Genomic DNA, 18,573 nt, shown 5'->3' with positions numbered 1-18,573 from the left:
TGTGATCACTAAAGATGAGGCAGCTGCCCGTAGATAGGAGAGCCTATTCGACCTTCAAACACTCGGAAGGCAACAAACACATGATGTTTGCTTTCCCCATCACAATGCCTTTTTGTAATAAAATTACAGAAGAACTTAAAAACCTGCATATCTTATTGGCATTTGTCTATCAACGATGTATTGTAGGAGGATCATTACTTTGACAGCAATCAAATAGTCTTTTATTGATTATATCTCTATTTCAGATGAAAATGCAAACCTGGGTACAGCCATGAGATATGAAGAGATTGGTAAGTGTTAAAAGTTCTAGCTGACTTTTTAAATAAATTGCTGCAATTTACTTTTAAGACATATTGACAAGTTCAGTTTCTGTTATTGTGAGAATGATATATGGGAAAACACTGACTCAATACTAGGATCCTCTTGATGCCATTTCTCATTGAGCATCCACAATCAGCGAGCTAGCAATATAAAGAAGTTTCATATGAGGTTTCGGCCCTACCTTTGGATTATATGCAAAATGAATGACTGCAAAATTTACACAACTTGCCTTATATCATTTCAAGTCTTTGGTTTACAAGACCACAATCCTGAGAAAGCTTCTTTCATTGAGTAAGTTGATCGCAAACCTTCATAAATTCGGGTTGTAAATGCCCAATGTTTGCATGCATGCAATATTCGATATAGAAATTTAAAATGATATTTCAGGGTGAATCATTCAGGCATTATATTGGTGAGGGCATGAGAGAGCAAATACTGAATAGAGTAGAGGAATATTGATTTTAGACAATGGCATTTTTGACATCTAATGCTCCTCGTGGCTAAATTTGGTTTCAGCGACAACCTAATTTCAGTGCTATGTAAAGGGATCATCCATTGCTGCTTGATTTCTATGGCCTTTGGCTATGATTCTCACTGTTAGTGCTTTCTAGAATTGGTTTAAGTTTCAAAACTGGAATCTGAGAACAGAGAGCTCATAAAGAATGAGTTAAGAGTTAAGGGGCAAAAGTTTAGAAGTAACATGAGGGGGAACTTCTTTACTCAGAGAATGGTAGTTGTGTGGAATGAGCTTCCAGGAGAAGTAGTGGCAGCAGGGACAATTTTGTCATTTAATGAAAAATTGGATAGGTATATGGATGGGAGGGTAATGGAGGGTTATGGGCAGGGTGCAGGTAGGTGGGACTAGAGGAGAGTATTTGGTTTGGTGAGGAATGGAAGGGCCAAAATGGCCTGTTTCTGTGCTGTAATTGTTATATGGTTATAAAGGTACATGATCCTTTATCTAGACATCTAAAATCCGGAAAGCTCTAAAATCAGGCAAATGGGGACCGATGGTTGGGGGAGACTGCCGGGTGGCCGAGGGACCGGTGGCCGGGGGAGACTGCCAGGCGGCCAAGGGACCAGTGGCTGGGGGAGAATGCTGGGCGACTGAGGGACCAGCAGCCGGGGGAGACTGCCGGGCAGTTGGGGGAGGCGGTCGGGGGAGGCGACCAGGTGACCGGCAGTCAGGGGAGTCGGCCAAGGGACCGGCGGTCGGGGGAAGCGGCCAGGCAGCTGAGGAACCGGCGGTCGCAGGAAGCAGCCAGGCTGTCGAGGGACCGGCAGCCAGGGGAGACTGCCGGGCGGCCGAGGGACCAGTGGTCGGAGGAGATTGCCAGGCGGACGAGAGGGAGGCGGCCAAGGGACCAGCAGTCGAGGGAGGCGGCTGGGCGGCCAAGGGACCAGTGGTCTGGGGAGACTGCGGGGTGGCCAAGAGGGAGGCGGCCAGGGGAGGCGGCCGAGGGACCGGCGGTCAGGGGAGACATCCGGGTGGCCGAGGTACCACGGTTGGGGGAGATGGCAAGGCGACTGGAAGGGGGCGGGGGTGGATACGGAAGAACAATCCGGGTGGTCTTTCTCAAATCTTGAAAAATCGGAAATCCGGAATGCACTGTCTCCTAAGGGTTCTGGATAAAGGATCGCGTACCTGAATATGAAAGTCTTCAGCTTGAGTGCCAGGAGTTTGAGCAATTATTTATCACATCATCTCTGGCAGGAGACTTAATTTGTGGCATGACTACAAATTATAGCATCCTTAAAGTCTGTGAGCTGGTGCAGCCACACTACAGTCTCAGGGTGAAGAAGGGTCCACATTGTGAGTGGCTGCAAGGCAATGTCCAATATCTTCCAGGGTGGAGCTAGAGATGCATGCAGCATCTTATGGTTTCCCACTTGCTCTTCTGTAATGGAAATTCTCAGAACTATTTACTCTCATGGCATCCACTTTATCACAATCAAAATTAAAAGCTACCACAATCAATATCCTAAAGTTACTATATTTCTATTTGCTGAACATTTCCTCAATGCTATGCACCTTTGCCTGCTTCAGTTCTCCTACACAATTCTACCTAAATTGTTGGCACATATATAGTGGAAGAGATTGGAGATGGCCTATGGGGATGACATCAAGCAGGCTGCAAGAATGAGATACACAGTGACTGGAAGGTTGACAGTGGTCGTTGCTGGTAACAGCAAAGCTTTTAGCTGAATATTAGTAGCATCTTCCTGAGGGCAGCATGTTTGTGATTCCCTGAGAGTGACTCAACTCAGCAGACAGATGGTTAGATTTCTCTGTCTTCCTGGATGCTACTTAGCCCACAGTCATCTATGTGTTAAGCCTGCAGTGGCCAAACACAAGGGAAACAGCTTGTGTTGGAATGGCATCTACAGGTCAAATAGAGTAGGCAACCACTCCCACAGAGGAAAGAATGGGCTCCAAAATCTACACATGGAGACATAGGCTTCCTGGCAGCCTTTCCAATGCATCAATGTGATAACCTGCAACCTTCTTAATTAGATTGTTGTAAAGTTTTTATCTGAGCCCTCGGCAGTATAATATTTGTATGACCCCTCACTCTGTAGTCTGATGTCTCCCTTGCCCCCATCTTTTCTGTATGCCACATATACCCAGAAGTTTTGCATATGTAGATCCCATTTCTGTGCTGTCCTCTCACCTTGTTAGTAATGGTGCTTGTGGCTGTGAATGATAGAACCTGATCATTGAGTTCCTGCTTTTCCTCCTTTCTTGGCTGGCTTGTAGTTCTTAAATATTTGAAACAATAAGAGCCAGGATTTAGGGGCTCTGCATCTTAAAACCCAAGGTATTGAATGAGAAAAAAGGAATAGTTTGGTGTTTCAGTTACAGACTCTCTGGGCACATTTTCTCTCTGGATGTTGATCTGCAGCTGTGCCTACCCTTATTGTCCAACATTTGTTAGTGTGCACATGCAGTAATTGTCAGGACTGAATGAGATGAGGTGTACATTTTATTATAAATGATTAAGACCTAATTCCTTGAGATCGTTGATGGAGTGTGGTACATTCAGCAAACATTCCCATGTGTGGTTGGTAGGATATGGCATAGGAAGATAGTCATATATTACCATTACCTTGTATGTCTGCTTCAAATTTAATGGGTTGCTTCTGTATCACATGGCTATAGTTACAACATTTTACCAAATTTTGGTTGAAGATTGCCACAAGTAAAGATTGTGCTTATGTAATTTTTTTCCACTTAGCCTGTTTGTGAGAGCCTTAAATGCAGAGCATGAATCTCATGCAGCTTTGTAGCGAGGGCATTGCCCAGAAAACTGGCATTGGCTTACATTAGCAACCCATTTCCAGTACCTACTAGTCCTCTTTAACAATTACCAGTGCAAGGATTATCTCCTACCTTATACCTCTTCAATGAAGGACTCAAATACAGTGCACTTACATCTTAGACTTTGCTGTATCCCTCTTTATATCATCCTTCAGTGTTTCTCAGGCACTGATATTCTCCTGTTTTAGCAACAATGAATTGCTCCTGTAAGAGATGCTGGCTGAATCTGAGCACTACAGGGTAGGTTTCACCAAGGTTGGAAGCTCTTGTGATGTATATAGTGATCAACCATAGTTAGCAGGCCTTGTGCAGCAATCATTCATAAGAGGAACCAATGTGATTTCAGGATGGTTAACAACTACAGGTCATGATTCCCATCTCTGAGTGTTATTGATCTTGACCCGGACAAAAGATTAATTCTTCCTTTACAATAAGTGGACGTTTGCATTTTGTGTGTGTTGAAAAATCAGGGCTCTCTACATTATGATTTGGTCTGTCAAGTTTTGCTTTCTGAGTGCAGAAACTCAGGTTAACATGTTGGAATCATTAAATGGAAACAGCCATGTTGCACATTCAGTTGTTATTTAAAAAAAATTTACCTCTAAAAAACAACCACATATAGAGACTACTCTGAACATAGTTCGTTGGGAATCATGGTGTGGTTAATTCCAGATCTAGGAGCAACTAACTATTGACATTTTAAATTCAATTAATTAAATAAGCTACAATTTTTGGAAAAATTTTGCATCATTAATGTGCCCTTGGACTATCAATATCCATTTGGTTTATTCATGACCATTCATTCTCTGGCTTATAAATGATTCCAGACCTACTGAAAATCTTCACACCTGATTATTCCTGGTCATTCACAGGTTCTGGGTGAAGCTCCATGACTGCTTAACCCCTCCTCTATTTGTGCCCAGATGAAGGAGGAGGTAATGCCCGCTGATACACTGGAAATTTTCCAAGAATACATCCTACAAACCAAGAGTGATGATAAAGATTTTTTTAATACAACATATTTTTGAAAAAAGAAAATAAAAATAAAAATATCTGCTTTTAAAACAGCCAAGTAGACCAGTCATTTGCTATGGCAAAAATAAATGCCATAAGGAATGCCGTAGCTTAAATATGTATCAAGATGTTTTAGAATTGGCCGTGAATGTTAATCTTGCTAGCGATGAAATGAGTGTCACTATGAACAAAAAACAAGTCAAATTCTGACTTTGTACTTCAGGGTCTATTCTCATTGCTCTCAACTTCTCTTCAGTGAAGAGGAGAGAAAGAAATATAAATCAAGCAGAATGGATATTGTGGTCTAAGTGAATGCAGTTCCTAAAGTTCCCTGACCTTTCCAAGCCTCTAAAAAACTTCTTTTCCATATATTATTTGATTTTTATTAATCCTGTCTTACGAATGACGCCTTCCTCAGTTTTAAATGGTATCTTCTTCACCTTCAAACCATTTAGAGCTCCGGATTTTGTTGTTGTGTGGCAGTGACTTGCTGGAATCCTTCTGTATCCCAGGTTTGTGGAATGAGGTTGATGTAAGTATCCCTTCCTTCTCTAACTTATGTGGTTGTTTATGTTTGTAGAGTTTATAGAGTGCAGTTTTACTGTGGAGATGCAATTTTGACCCTATTGTTCACGCAAAAGAATATATTTAGAAATAAAACAATCAATATTTAATTCTCAACATAAAAGAAAATAAATGAAAATTCTGCCCACGGGAAAATGTCTGGCTTTCAGTTATCTCTGTTCCTGGCAGACTAACGTGATGGGGAAATGACTCAGACATGAGCCCACCCATTTATTGAAAGCTTCTAAATAGTGTGGTTTTTTAACTTGGGGGTTTTTCTACTTGAATAAGTGTGTTGAATGGGAGTAGATGATCCTCCTAGCCACTAGAGGGTGTTGGAGATGGAATGTCCCACTTTGGGTTAGATGCATAAAATGGATATGTCCCACAAGGTTGTGAGTTGATAATAAAATATAAATAATACGAAAGAACCCAAGTTTCTTTATCACAATAGAAGAAACATCACAATAAGTACAAGACAAAAATTGTAATTTCTTTAAAATTGTAAATTATTTTGGCATCAGTTTCTAATTCACCAGTTCTTAATAAAGGGTATCTCCACATGACAGCAGATTGGATCACAGAATTTAGCCTCAAGGGAATTCATGAATCAGTACAAAAATATTTTGGATACTGAAAAAAGATGTTCTCACAAAACTTATAAATCAATAAATCAGTTTGCAGTAAATTGCAATCTGTACAGTATTTTAGGAATACAACTTTCCGTGTAATGTTAGGGATCAACAGTAACCTGCCTGAAACAGGATTGACTGCTATTGCGAAGTCATATAAAATGCACTTCTCATTCTCTTGAGGTAGATTTTTAAATTTTATCTTGAAATCTCTCACCCCAGGTGGAAGTGATAGTGGGTGATTTTGGAATAGTTGTCGTCCCACGCGACAGTGTAGACACAGACCGGATCCTCAATCACTCCTCACTGCTTCGCAAGTACAAGGCAAGTCCTTGCCATTTTATTGTGAGAGATTTTCTCCTACATACATTTGCTTGACTATTATGTATGAAAAAAATCAGATTTTACATCAAAGTATGATGGCATTGTTTGTAGCATAACATGTTATTTTGAAACAAATATTCAAGCAACAAAAAATGTATTGATGGCTGCATTGAATTCAAACCAAGTAACAATAGACAATAACCACCATTGATATTACAGCAGGCAGGTTCTGTTTGTTTTTGAGAATTATTTTATCTTTATTCATTCTTTCATTGAATTGACATAATTTGGTGTTCTTAGAGACCAGTGTTAACAAAGTTTCAACCATTTGACCTGGTGTTTGAGAGACAATATGAATCTGAGATATTTCAATTAATATTCGATGAATATATAGTATTCGCATTTGTCTTTAATATAATTATATAAAACAGATCAGAAGGGCTTGTGGGCTTTTTCCAGCCTGTCCTTACTTCAGATGTTCATTTATGCCAACTGATAGAACATTTAAGGTGATTGCACAGACATGAATGTTCCCCAACGAATGCATCATACATTGCTAGCCAATGCCAATTCATCAGAAACATTGACAACTGCATCATAGCTTTAAATGCTATGAACATTATGTAATGGAATAAAATTGAACCATTGCTGTCTTTGAACAATTGTTGTCAGCAGTCAATGTCTGATGTAAGGTTCTAGATTAGACAGAACATAATACCTCAGAACTGCACTCCCCTGATCTCCAGCTATGAACATAGCGTCTGGCAAACTATTAATGTAATTTTAAGAATGTTTGAAACAGCCATTATGGATACATTGAGAAAGCTGAACAAAATTAGTACTGATACAAGGAGTAAAGGGTATAACCATATAACCATTTACGGAGCGGAAACAGGCCATGTTGGCCTTTCGAGTCTGCACCGGTTCACTGATTTTGTGCTTCAAGCATTGGTCCCGGTAGATCTTCATTCAATAACGATGGATGAATTCAATGCAGGTGGAATCAGTCGTAGAAATGTTTGTTAACAGGTCCAGTCTTGACTTGGGCCTGTACCCCATCAGCATCTGCACTGAACTGCGTGTAGCTGTAGTTCTAAAAGAAAATTTATAACCCTTTCTCCAAAGCACCTCTTTAGCAGAATTAAACTCTTTACATCTTCTAATAATTTCTTGACTCAGAGCTGGATAGAAAAAACCTTATTTCCCTGCACCATCAATGGGGATTGATATCTACGTGGTAAAAGCAATAAACTCCATGGTCTCTGCATTGTCTCTATATTGGTATTTTGCTGTAAAAACTCATGCTCTAAAAGAAATATCACAAACTATTGAAGGAGTTTGAACAGGATATTACTGTACAAATATATTTCCCTTTAATATTACTGTACAGGACATCTCTTCCTTCAATAGCAGTATACAAAATTTGAAGAAGATTTGAAAGCTAAGAATGAATGTTCTATCTTCCGCTCTTTTAAATAGAGAACAATCACATTCTTCTTGCTAAAAGAAAATCACAAGCTTGAAATGGAATTGATAGCAATTAAATGGATGAGGGTGACATAATTTCATCTCCTCTTTCTTTTATCTTCCGTCACAATAGAAGGCAAAGAAACTGTAAAGTAGGTAGTGTGACAGATTATGATATATTTTATATTATGTATAGATATGTTTTTGGAAGATAAATTATGGGTTTTAATATAGCGTAGGTCACAAACAAATGCAAACACTTCAACGCAGATCTCATTTAAAATGCCAGAGCTCTGATCAAGCCAGACAGTCCAGGTTCCGAGTGCCTTTGCAAAAACTTTGAAGAATGGCTATAGAGACTTCACAAGTAGTGTTAATTGGACATGCTGTGGAGTAACGGATTATTGTTTTGGAAAACAACAGATGAACAAATGCAGAAGGTGCTTACATAAGCACAGTCTGTCTGAATGCAGTTTAATGTTCTAGAAGGTCATGTGGTTTTTCAAGCAGAGAGAGAGTCAAACAAGCATTTTTTTTCTGAGAGAATTCAGTTCTACAGTTCAGCAGCAGCAGCTGGGACTGGAACAGGACAAGCTGACAAGCTTGTGGAAAAATCCCATTTTGAAGACGGTTGTGAGTTCTTATTTCAGCCTGGTCAAAACCCTTGTGGCCTATACAAGAGGAGATGATTAGCTGTATAATGTTTCACTTGAAATAAAGGAAACAAAAAGGAACTCTGTGGTGACCTGAAAGGAAGAGGTTGTCATCTGGAAAATCCTAATGGGGCAAGTTTCTTTGGCAAGACACTGAAGTGGCTGATCGGAAGGAATCAGTTTGTGTCCATTGAGCAACAAATCTCTCTCTGAAAACCGACAAGAACCTTCCTGAGTGGTAACCATTTACCTTTCAAGCACCAAAGCCTGGTGAACTTCATAAATGTTAAATTCGGTGCATAGTATAAGAAATGCCTGATACCAGTGAACTTGGAGGAGTGAGAAGTGAGATTGGACTGTGAATCAAATAAATTTTTTGAACTTACATACACGTTATATATATATGCACTTAGAATTAGAAAGGGGTAAAGTTAAATTAATAGTAATAAATAAAAGTTTGATCCTATTTTTATATTTAAAGATAATTAAAAGGAACTTTTATTTAAGAAACCATTTGTCTTGGTGAATTCCTATTGCTGCTGGGTTTAGGGGCCCACCCATAACAGTAGAATCATTTTGCCAGCAAAGAATAATTGATAAGGTGGGGAGTGTTGTACCCAGTAGCTCCAACTACTTTGTCTAAACCAGTGGCTCTCAAACTTTTTTTCCACTCACATGAAATCTTATGTAATTCATTATGGTTAGTAAGGGATTACTTAAGGTGGTATGTGAGTGGAAAAAAGAAAGGTTGAGACCCACTGATCTAAACAAAGGGTGATAAACAAAGCTTCACAAGAGGCCCTAGGATCACATGAATGTTTCCCTTCTCTGATTTCTTTCATCATAGTCATTTGAAAACATGTAGCCAAAAGAAGGGAGTGTAATCCCATTAAGCTGCATTCACTTGTAGTTCATATGAAACTTGTAAGATCTTTGAAGAGGTACCAAATCAACTCACTTACACGTTCTGGAGATGTGAGAGCAAGTGTGTTAATTATGTTAATTCTGTGTTCCAACAAACTTTATTCTGCCCCATTAAAAGTAGTAGTAAACTCAATATCCCAAAAAGTTGTTTCGATTATAGATTGATTTATGTGTTGTGTCTGGTAAAACCATTTCTTTTTTTTTCTCTTAAACAGGATAACATTCTTGCTGTAAAGGATGATATTAATCACCCCATGTCTGTTGTGAGTTCTACCAAGAGCAGGTGTGCAATCTTCTTGTATTTGAATAACTGACATGTTTTTATGTGAGTTTTAATGCATTTCATGATTCTTTCAAATCAATTTGTATGAGGGTTTTAAAATATATTTTACTTTGTCAAGATCTGGCTATCACTGACAAGGGCAACATGTTTTAACTATTCTATTTGCTATTTAAAAGTCAAGAATTTAGTATTGATGTAACCACAAAGGAGGGAAGGTAGAAATGCTACATGATATCAAGAGCAACAATATCTATTGCTTTGGTGGTAATTGACAGAGAGTTGATAGGGTGATAATATGCAGATTGAATTAGTTTTGTGTTTTACACACAAAAGATAGGTGAAATTTTTCATATGGAGAAAAATTAGGATGATTGAATAAAGAGACATTCAGCAACACATGAGATAACAAGGTTGAAATTTAAACTAGTGCTGATTTAGAAACTCCCAATCATGAAATGGAAATGTTGGCAATTAAATGGCTGAAGGTGACCTCTTGTCTTTTGTCCTCAATTACAACAGAAAACAAATCAACTTTAAAGTAGGTGAATATGTTTAAACAAGTCATTTGATTCTTCCTTAACAATATGGCTAAAACATTTCTTTTTATATTTGACAGACTTGCTTTGCAACATGGTGATGGCCATGTGGTAGAATATTTGAGCCAGCCTGTTATTGATTACATCCTGCAGAATCAACTCTACATCAAAACATCTGGATAAAGTTTTCTGGTGAAGACCAAAAAGCACAGCTTACAGTCTCCCTCTCAGTAAAACTGTACCATTGCTCTTCTGCTTCTATGTACAGAGCTTCTCTTGTCTGCCATTCTCATTGTACAATAAGAGCTGAAGCTCTCCTGACAGAATGCACTGTGTGAACTGCATACAACTTCTCGCTGTCCACTCGTGTTTCTGCCTTTGTGCTGCCCTCTTCCTCTTATTCCAGATTACCAAACATCAGTGTAACTATTTCCATTTTTTTCATGAGCAGTAGCATTATGTATGTTTCTTTGTAACAAGTTCCTAACCTCTGTGCTGCGTGCATCTCTGATGTAACTTGGTCATATACCCTCTGAGTATGTGATGCAAGACTTGCCGTTAGTAGCATGTCTCGTTCAAAGAATTGCTTCAATGCCTCTGTGTTTAATCAATGTGAAATGCTCAAAAAATCAATTGTTTTTCAAAGTAAAAACTTGGACAATATTGCAGGTATTCTTGATGCGACCAAATGCAAAAAATTATTTAAAACGTCATCAATGTTTTGGTGGAATTGGGTAAAAATAAATTGGTATTCATGAATATTATTTTCTGTTTGGAGAATGAAAAGAAATTACATTTTGGTTGCAATGGAAAAAATAATTCAAAACGAGAACTTAGCAAAGAGAATAAAAAAGTAGAACCTTCCTTATTGTTTAAATAAATGCAATATTTTGTGCATGCTTCATTAGCCTGTTTTATATAAACTGCAGAATGTTAATGGTGAAATTCAAAATAAGTGTGTTTAAGATCACACAGTGACTTAGGAATAATATTTAATTTATATGCAGCAATAGAAAGCATAGAAAAAAATTAAACAGTCTGAAAGAAATCGGTAATTGCATGTTCTGCACTGTTACGCAACTGATGTTCAAAGATATATTCCCAAATTTTGCAAGTGATTTGGCTACTATAATGTTTGTACCACAATGCATTCAGGAAGGTTTGAGAACGGGATGGTGGTTATTTAAATAATCCTCTTGGATAAACCAATGCAATTTACATCTTTGGAGGTTAAAGGTTGAAGCAAAGAAATCTGCATTCTTTTCTTGGTTACGTTGTTAGTAAATTGTGATCAACCTCCAGGTGTTTTCATTTGCAGTTATTTGCCTTAATAATCCGAACATCAATTAGATTTGATTTTTTTATTGAGAATTGAAATCTACTTTACTCCCTTCATCCAAATCTCTCAAATTTTATGCTTCTTTAACATGGTAATCTTAATTTTGTAAAATGTCATCATAAATTGAGAGGTGAAAAACACGAAAGTCTGCAGACACCATGATCTTGTTCATATCCTGATGAAGGGCTCAAGCTCGAGTCATTAGTGATGTATATTTATCTTTGCTACATAAAATACACTATTTGACTTGCTGTGTTTCTCCAGCATTGTGTTTTTACTTATTGTACTTTGAAAATTATTTTATCAATCTTTTGTCGAATTCTGCCGATGTTCATGTTCACTTGTATTCTTAGAACTCTACACTTTGCAGGTCATTGAGATTTTTTCTCAGATTCAGATTGATATTGTAGGGAATTTTGTAATGATCTTTTATCCAACTCTAATGTCACTTCATGTGACTGTGAACCTTTTGTCATCTAGTTCAACTTCATTCCTGGCTAGGAGAGGCTCAACGTGAAAGTTTTGGAGGTCAGGAGCTTCTGAAGAAGTTGTGAATCTAATGAAAGAAATTTTGAACAAAACATTGAAAATGGAAAGAAAGTAGCTCAAGAATGTATTATTATACAAGGGAAGAACGTGCATGCAAGCTTCTCAAGCTCTCTTTCACAGGTCAAATGCAATACATTCCTCTTCAGTTCTGGCTCCATTGAGATCAAATTGTAAAACATTTCATCAGGACTGTAAGTCTCTACAAAATGACCATCTTAGAGATAAAATATAATTATTTTACTGTGGCAATATTTTGAACTGACAAAAGAGAATCTAACGATTGATTTTTTGATTCTGTCTATCATTATATTAAACACTTGCAGTCATTTTCTCACAAGATCAGTTTTCATTCATTTAATTTTGTCTTCTCTGAAAGTCCTGCTATAAAAATTGTGTCTATTTGAAATTGATGCAGATCCTTGTCAAAAATACCTGCTGTTTCTGTTAATAATTGCGCATAGCTGTCAACTATATCCTGTCATGTAAAGTGTGTGTGACTCTAACCACTATTATGTAGTGTCCAACACCACTAGTAGTTTAATGTGGCATGGTTGTCTCTAATGCACAGACACTAACGAAAGGGTTTCATACCACTTCCCTCATTTTTTTTTTGCATTTTACCATTTTCCATTTAAGAAGTGATAGGTGTTTATTTAGGAGCTTTAAATTATTTAAAAGCTTTTAAAATTTTCCAGCTAGAGACCATTTGTCCTGGAAAAAAAACTCAGAACAAAATGGTTAATTTGCTGGCATAATGCTGGCTGTAATCCATGTCATAATTCCATGTATTTTAAGAAACAAATGCTGATTTCTCAATTTGAAGTTCCTCATTTCCAGAAATATCAATGTAATTACATTTGTACATAAAACATAAATATATCAAAATGTTGTTTCTTCTGGCGTAAAATAGTCTTTCTTCATAAACCAAGTACAATCAAGAAGTAAATAGCTTCAGATCAGGCAATTCCTTTCGTAAATGCTTGTAATATGTTCGGTTTCTAACTTGCACTGTTTTAGAAAGCAAATCCATTTTTATATTTTTTTTTATATATACAAGCCTGAGATCATCTAGAAGTTTGAATTCTTTTTAATAAATTTATCTAAATAATTAGGAGTATTTTGCAGCGCTAGAAAAAGTATCCCATTACTAAATAATACACAATTAAATTTGTTTAGCAGAGAAGACAAGCCTATAACCTAATGAGATGCTACCCTGGCATAATTTAGCTATATTGTTTGGAAATACTCAGCCAATGATGTTCTGGGAAATGAATTAAGGAAATTCCACCTAAATGATTAAAAAATATGCAAGCAAAACGTGTAAAGCCCACGTGCACCCAACCCTCTCCTTGCTCTGGTGGTCATTCAGTGGTCAGTGTGTATTTTGCTATCCGTTACCTGTTTGTTTAAAGATGCAATACAAATGAGTTTGATTTTGCTTATTTTTTTAAATTTTGCCTCTGGTATTTGTGACATTTCCATGATGTATTGACATTACTGAAATACTTATTGGGGCGAATCAGTGGGAAAAAGTCGCATCCAGTGTAGTGTTCAATGCATTGTTAAATTTCTTAATAACCTTTTCCCCAACACTGCATCATTCAAGAGTTTGAGAATACTGAATACATGAGCTAAAATCTGTTTCCTAGGATCAGAATCTGGATACCACAAATGCATACCTAAAATAATCATTTGTGTATCAACTTTTATGCAGAATGTACTCAAAGTAAAATGGCAGAAAACAAGTACAAGTTGTTATCATTCAGTATTTCAGAGCATTTAGAAAGGATGTTTCTTCATCAAAATGAGCTCACTGAGTGAGACAGAATCTTGGATACCTTTTTGAACCAAGGTGGGCTGAATCACCTCTGTCTGTAATATTTTAAATACCCCTTTAGCAGAATAAACTTCCTTGTAACACCAGATTACATGATTACTAATTCTCACCTATTTATCCTAGTCTGACACTTGGCAGAAATTTTACTGTTACCTCCATCGTTATATCATGAAAGCTAATCCATTAAATCCTGTTTAAAAATTAGCAGTCAGACAACAGTGAACAATTAATTGTCACAAGGAAGACATCATTGAGATTGTTCGGGCAAGTCACGATCTTTAGTCAAGCAAGCCACAAGTTAATGAGAGTGGTATTTATTTTTCATGATTAAGAGTGCTATGCACTGAGTTGTAAGTAGTAATTGATTAATATAGTTATTGCACAGTGTTTTGTTTCCTTTTCTGTTGTGGAGCTCTCCCAATCTCACACTGTTCATAGCATGCAATTTGCTACAACCCGATCAAAGATCAGGTCATCCGCACATTGTTGTCTCGATGTTGTGGTGAGAGAATATGCATTAACCACTAAGTGACCCCTTAGTAACAATAAATCTAAAAAATATTCTTAATTTTTGAACATTTCCTATTTATGTGTATTATCTTTAATTATTGATACCTGATGATGTAATGATGGATTTAATAGTCAGAAATTAAGTATTCTGTTTTGTGTATCATAAAGTTTCAGATTATTTCTTAAATTGCTAATAAAATTACTTGCTGAAAGAACTGACGATTGGTTATTTATAACAAATGTTATTTTGCACCATGTTCGAAGGAAAGGAAGTAGATTCATTGCCTATTGTTAGAGTTTAATGTACTACTTTTCTTTGTTTAGTACCGACCAAGCTTTGATTTGCATATTGGGACGGAAATTGAATCACACCCTAAAAATGGGCTGAAATAGGTTGTGGAGGTTTATGAAGAAATGGGATTTTGTTCAAATACCAATGGAGAAAGAGTTATCTGATCCTTGTGTAAATGTGTGAGATAAGTACCACGGTGAACTCAACTTTTAAACACAATTCCTAAAGACATGCAGGAGACTACAGATCCTGGAATCGGATGCTAAACACAATCTGCTGGAGGAACTCCGCGAGCCAAAACAGCATCAATAGGAGAAAAAGAATAGTTAATGATTTGACCCAAAATCCTTTATCGAGACTGGGGACAAGACATGTTGGAGAAGCTGGTGCAAAGAGTACAGCATAGGTTGGATGGGCCAAGGGCCCATGTGGGATTAGAGAAGCAAGTAGAGGTGAAACATGGCTGACTGAGGCAGCTGATTGGCAGATGCCAGACTAAAGGAGAGAGAGAGAGAGAGAGAAGCAAAAGAAACAATGTGATCAGGTGGAGGAAGATAAATTATGCAGGGTAGAGTGGGTGATTAGAAGACAAAAGCTGCCAGCGCTAGAATCTGATAGGGGAAAATGAGAATGTTAGTTTAAAGGGAGACCAGATGGAACCAAAGGGAGAAGGGAAAGTAAGATTGGAAGAATCCAGAGGGGAGAGGGGGTTGGAGGGAATGAGAATAGGTGGGGGCTGTGTGGGAAACAGGACAAAAGGGAAGAATGGGGAGAAGCAGAGAGGGTACAGAAGAGAGAAGGGACTCATTACCTGAAATTAGAAAAATTTACATTCATGTCATTGGGCTGTTGACTGCCCAGATGAAGTACGAGATGTCCAGTGCCTCACTCTGGCATTGAAGGCTCAGGTAGACAGATCAGTATGGGAAGGGAAATTGAAATGGCATGCAAGCGGGAACTCAGTGGCCATTGCGGATATCTGTGGACATTGCTCAATGCTAGACTTCTGCCTAGACTTCTGTTTCTGGTATTAATACTCTGCATGGCTTGAGGTAAATGATCTCAGAAACTAACAACAATGGACTAAGTGTTCTGCTTTTCCCAAACAGTTTGATTCTGTGGAGGGACTGATCAGTATGTGCCCCAAAAAAAGAGAGCATCAGCTCTGAATAATGAACTGCATTCTGTTGTTCCAGCACTGAGCATACTGACTTCATCAATGTTGGTGATAAAATATTCTCCAATAAGGGATATATCCATTTAAATATCACCCGAAATACCAACATTTCTGCACAAACATTATACTGTTTCTTTGCATGATGGCATCAAGCCTAATTGCTCAATGAAACATCTCAATCTGCTCATGAGTCAACAATCGCACAAAGATGACTGAGAATCAGGATATTTGTCATCAGCTTTCTACTCATTGCCCTGACTCCCACATAGAGGTTAATCCTAGGAGTAGGACATTTGTAGTGAGAACCAACCTTTGACAGGAATCAAAGAGGATGACTTTAATATGGATGTAATGATCAACAGTTCATAGAGTCAGAACTTGCTATCAAGAGCAGGCACAATTACCTTTTACAAGTCTCAAGAAGTCAACACTGATAATTGTCATTCAAATCCTAAACAGCCCTTTGTGTATAGTACAACCATCTTGTGGGTCTCCAGAAAACAAATGACAACGTCCTTGACTCAGCAGCTGTTTCTAGATGATCCTGACATTTCATAACATACAATTAAATACTCTTATCTGTCACAGACCTTCCCCTCCATTGAAATAATTAGACTCTTCACTGAATTGAAGAGAATCTCATGTTACACCAGGCCTAACCTCATGCCAGTCCAGCTTGAAAATTCCTTGGCCAGTGTTTGAATGAACCCCAGAAATCTTAAGCAGAACTCAGCCTGCAAATTTGAAAGTTTGGCATTCACATAGGTATATTAAGTTGATGAATTATTAATAGGAGTAATCGCATTTCCTAGTATGCTCCAAACCACTTCCCTGTCATTTGTATTGTTTACTGGTGAACCATAGATGTGTAGATGATATGGCAAGGCACAGACTAAAATGAAGATGTTGCTTTTTATAAATCCTGTAAGATAGCAGGAATAATTTGACACTGGCAAAGGAAATAATCTGCAGCAGAAGCCATAGTTTGAACTTCTAATGGTGTGGAAACCAAATCCAGGTCTTTAAGTAAAATCTTATTATCTGGAACCAATATGGCATTTGAATTAATGAAATATAACTAAAAATACAATGTTAATTATAAAATTTAAAGGAGTGAATATTTATGCAGAGAGATGTTCAAATTGATTAAGTTCAAGAATCCTGATGAGGTTGTATACTGAGCTACTTTGACATCAGTACACACATTGCCAAGTTGATATATATACTATAGAGTCTGGAGCAAGACTGACATCTCCAAGCTCACATGGACAGGAAGTGACATCATCAGTGCTGTCATCAGCTCAGATAAAAACCTGCGTTGGATGCAGGTCAATTTCCTGAGTTTTCCCACAGCATGTCCACCATTTTGGGAGCTAGTTCACTTGCTGGTAAGTGGGTTCCCACAGTGCAATGTTTCCTTTAACCTGTTGAGAATAAAATAGCTGGATTGTCCAGATGACTTTGATTGGTAAGCAGATGGGGAAGGAACAACAGATAGCAAAGGAATAGCAGATGCATTGTTCTGTGGACATGTTTATGAGATTGAAATTGACTTGAATGATGCACACATAATAAATCTATACATATTAATCTTTTAAAAAGCATAAGTGGATTTGGTTGAAATTATTAATTAACTTTCAATGAGTAACAATCAATGAGAAAGTTGTTATTACTGGGCTTTTGAACACTGAATTTATGGTTATAACACCCACTTTACCAGTTTTTAACTCTGAATCATGTTGGTAATATGTTCATGTTTGACAGTGCAATGGTAGGGAAATGGAGATGACAAATATTCCCAAGAATCATTCTTGCATTTCAGAATCAAGAGTACACAGTTATTTTTAAAATTGGTTTTCAGCTACCGCTGTGGCTGTTGATATTACCACAAACTCACAAAATTCAGTAAAGGCCGAAGATTAGGACACCCTTCTTTTCATTTTGCATTATTTACCCTAAAACAATTTCATCCATTTAGCTAAATCCACATTACTCAAAGCACAATTCCTGGTCTTCCACATTGCACTTTCTTAAAGACATCTTGATGTTATATTTGATGTTTTTGATTTTAATTTTTTAAAATTAGTTTTTAAATTTTGAAACTTTTCATTTTTTAAAAATGTAGTCATAAAGCACAGCAACAGGCCGTTTCGGCCCATGACCCCATGCTGCCCAATTGCACCCAATTAACCTACACATTCAGGTCCATTTGGAACAGTGGGAGGAAACCGGAGCCCCTGGGAAAAACCCACACAGACACAGGGAGAATATACAAAGTCCTTACAGAATACATGGGATTCCAACCCCCGTTCTGATCACTGGCGCTATAACAGCAGTGCACTATCCGTGCCACCCCTATATGTAAATTGTTTTTGTATATAATTTGTGAGACTTCTATTTTTAATTTAGCAACAATTTTTCATACTTTTCTTATCTTTCTTTCTTACATCCTTTCCATATAACATCCAAGACTGACAGAATGAATCTGCCGTCAGTATCAGTGGATGATGGGTGGGAGAGTTCCAAAGAAGTTTGGAAAGATTGATATGGATCTGAAGCAGTATGGCTGAAAACTCCATTGATAAGAAGGCAGGCCTATTAACTTCACATGGTTAGTTGGATACGTCAGTGCCCAAATTCTGTTCAGGATGAGTTTTGGAAGTTCATTCCGTCAACAACTCTGAATGGAGTTTTGCAGTTTCAGGCAGTTCCAAAAGTAAGCAGTTTGATCTATGGAACTCACATAGGATCCTTTCATTAAAATGGACTTTCAAATGAATTTGAAAGAGTTCTATTCATCAACATCTGATATCAATGGGACCATTTAGAGCA

General features: G+C 37.6%; 1 protein-coding gene across 1 annotated transcript in view; it reads left to right on the top strand.

Annotated features, from left to right (window-relative positions):
* The window catches only part of nmnat2 (nicotinamide nucleotide adenylyltransferase 2), a 127,512-nt gene extending 116,340 nt beyond the window's left edge, over positions 1-11,172 (top strand). Inside the window, exons 8-12 of the mRNA XM_069942358.1 lie at positions 246-290; positions 5,110-5,186; positions 6,073-6,174; positions 9,434-9,501; positions 10,118-11,172. Of these exons, the coding sequence (XP_069798459.1) occupies positions 246-290; positions 5,110-5,186; positions 6,073-6,174; positions 9,434-9,501; positions 10,118-10,220 (395 nt within the window). The 3' untranslated portion in view covers positions 10,221-11,172. The remainder of the gene's footprint in view (positions 1-245; positions 291-5,109; positions 5,187-6,072; positions 6,175-9,433; positions 9,502-10,117) is intronic.
* The last annotated feature ends 7,401 nt before the right edge of the window (positions 11,173-18,573 follow it).

The sequence above is a fragment of the Narcine bancroftii genome, chromosome 5 (assembly GCF_036971445.1).
Source record: "Narcine bancroftii isolate sNarBan1 chromosome 5, sNarBan1.hap1, whole genome shotgun sequence".
In the NCBI taxonomy this organism is placed as follows: domain Eukaryota; kingdom Metazoa; phylum Chordata; class Chondrichthyes; order Torpediniformes; family Narcinidae; genus Narcine; species Narcine bancroftii.
This window is presented reverse-complemented; position numbering and strand designations above follow the sequence as displayed.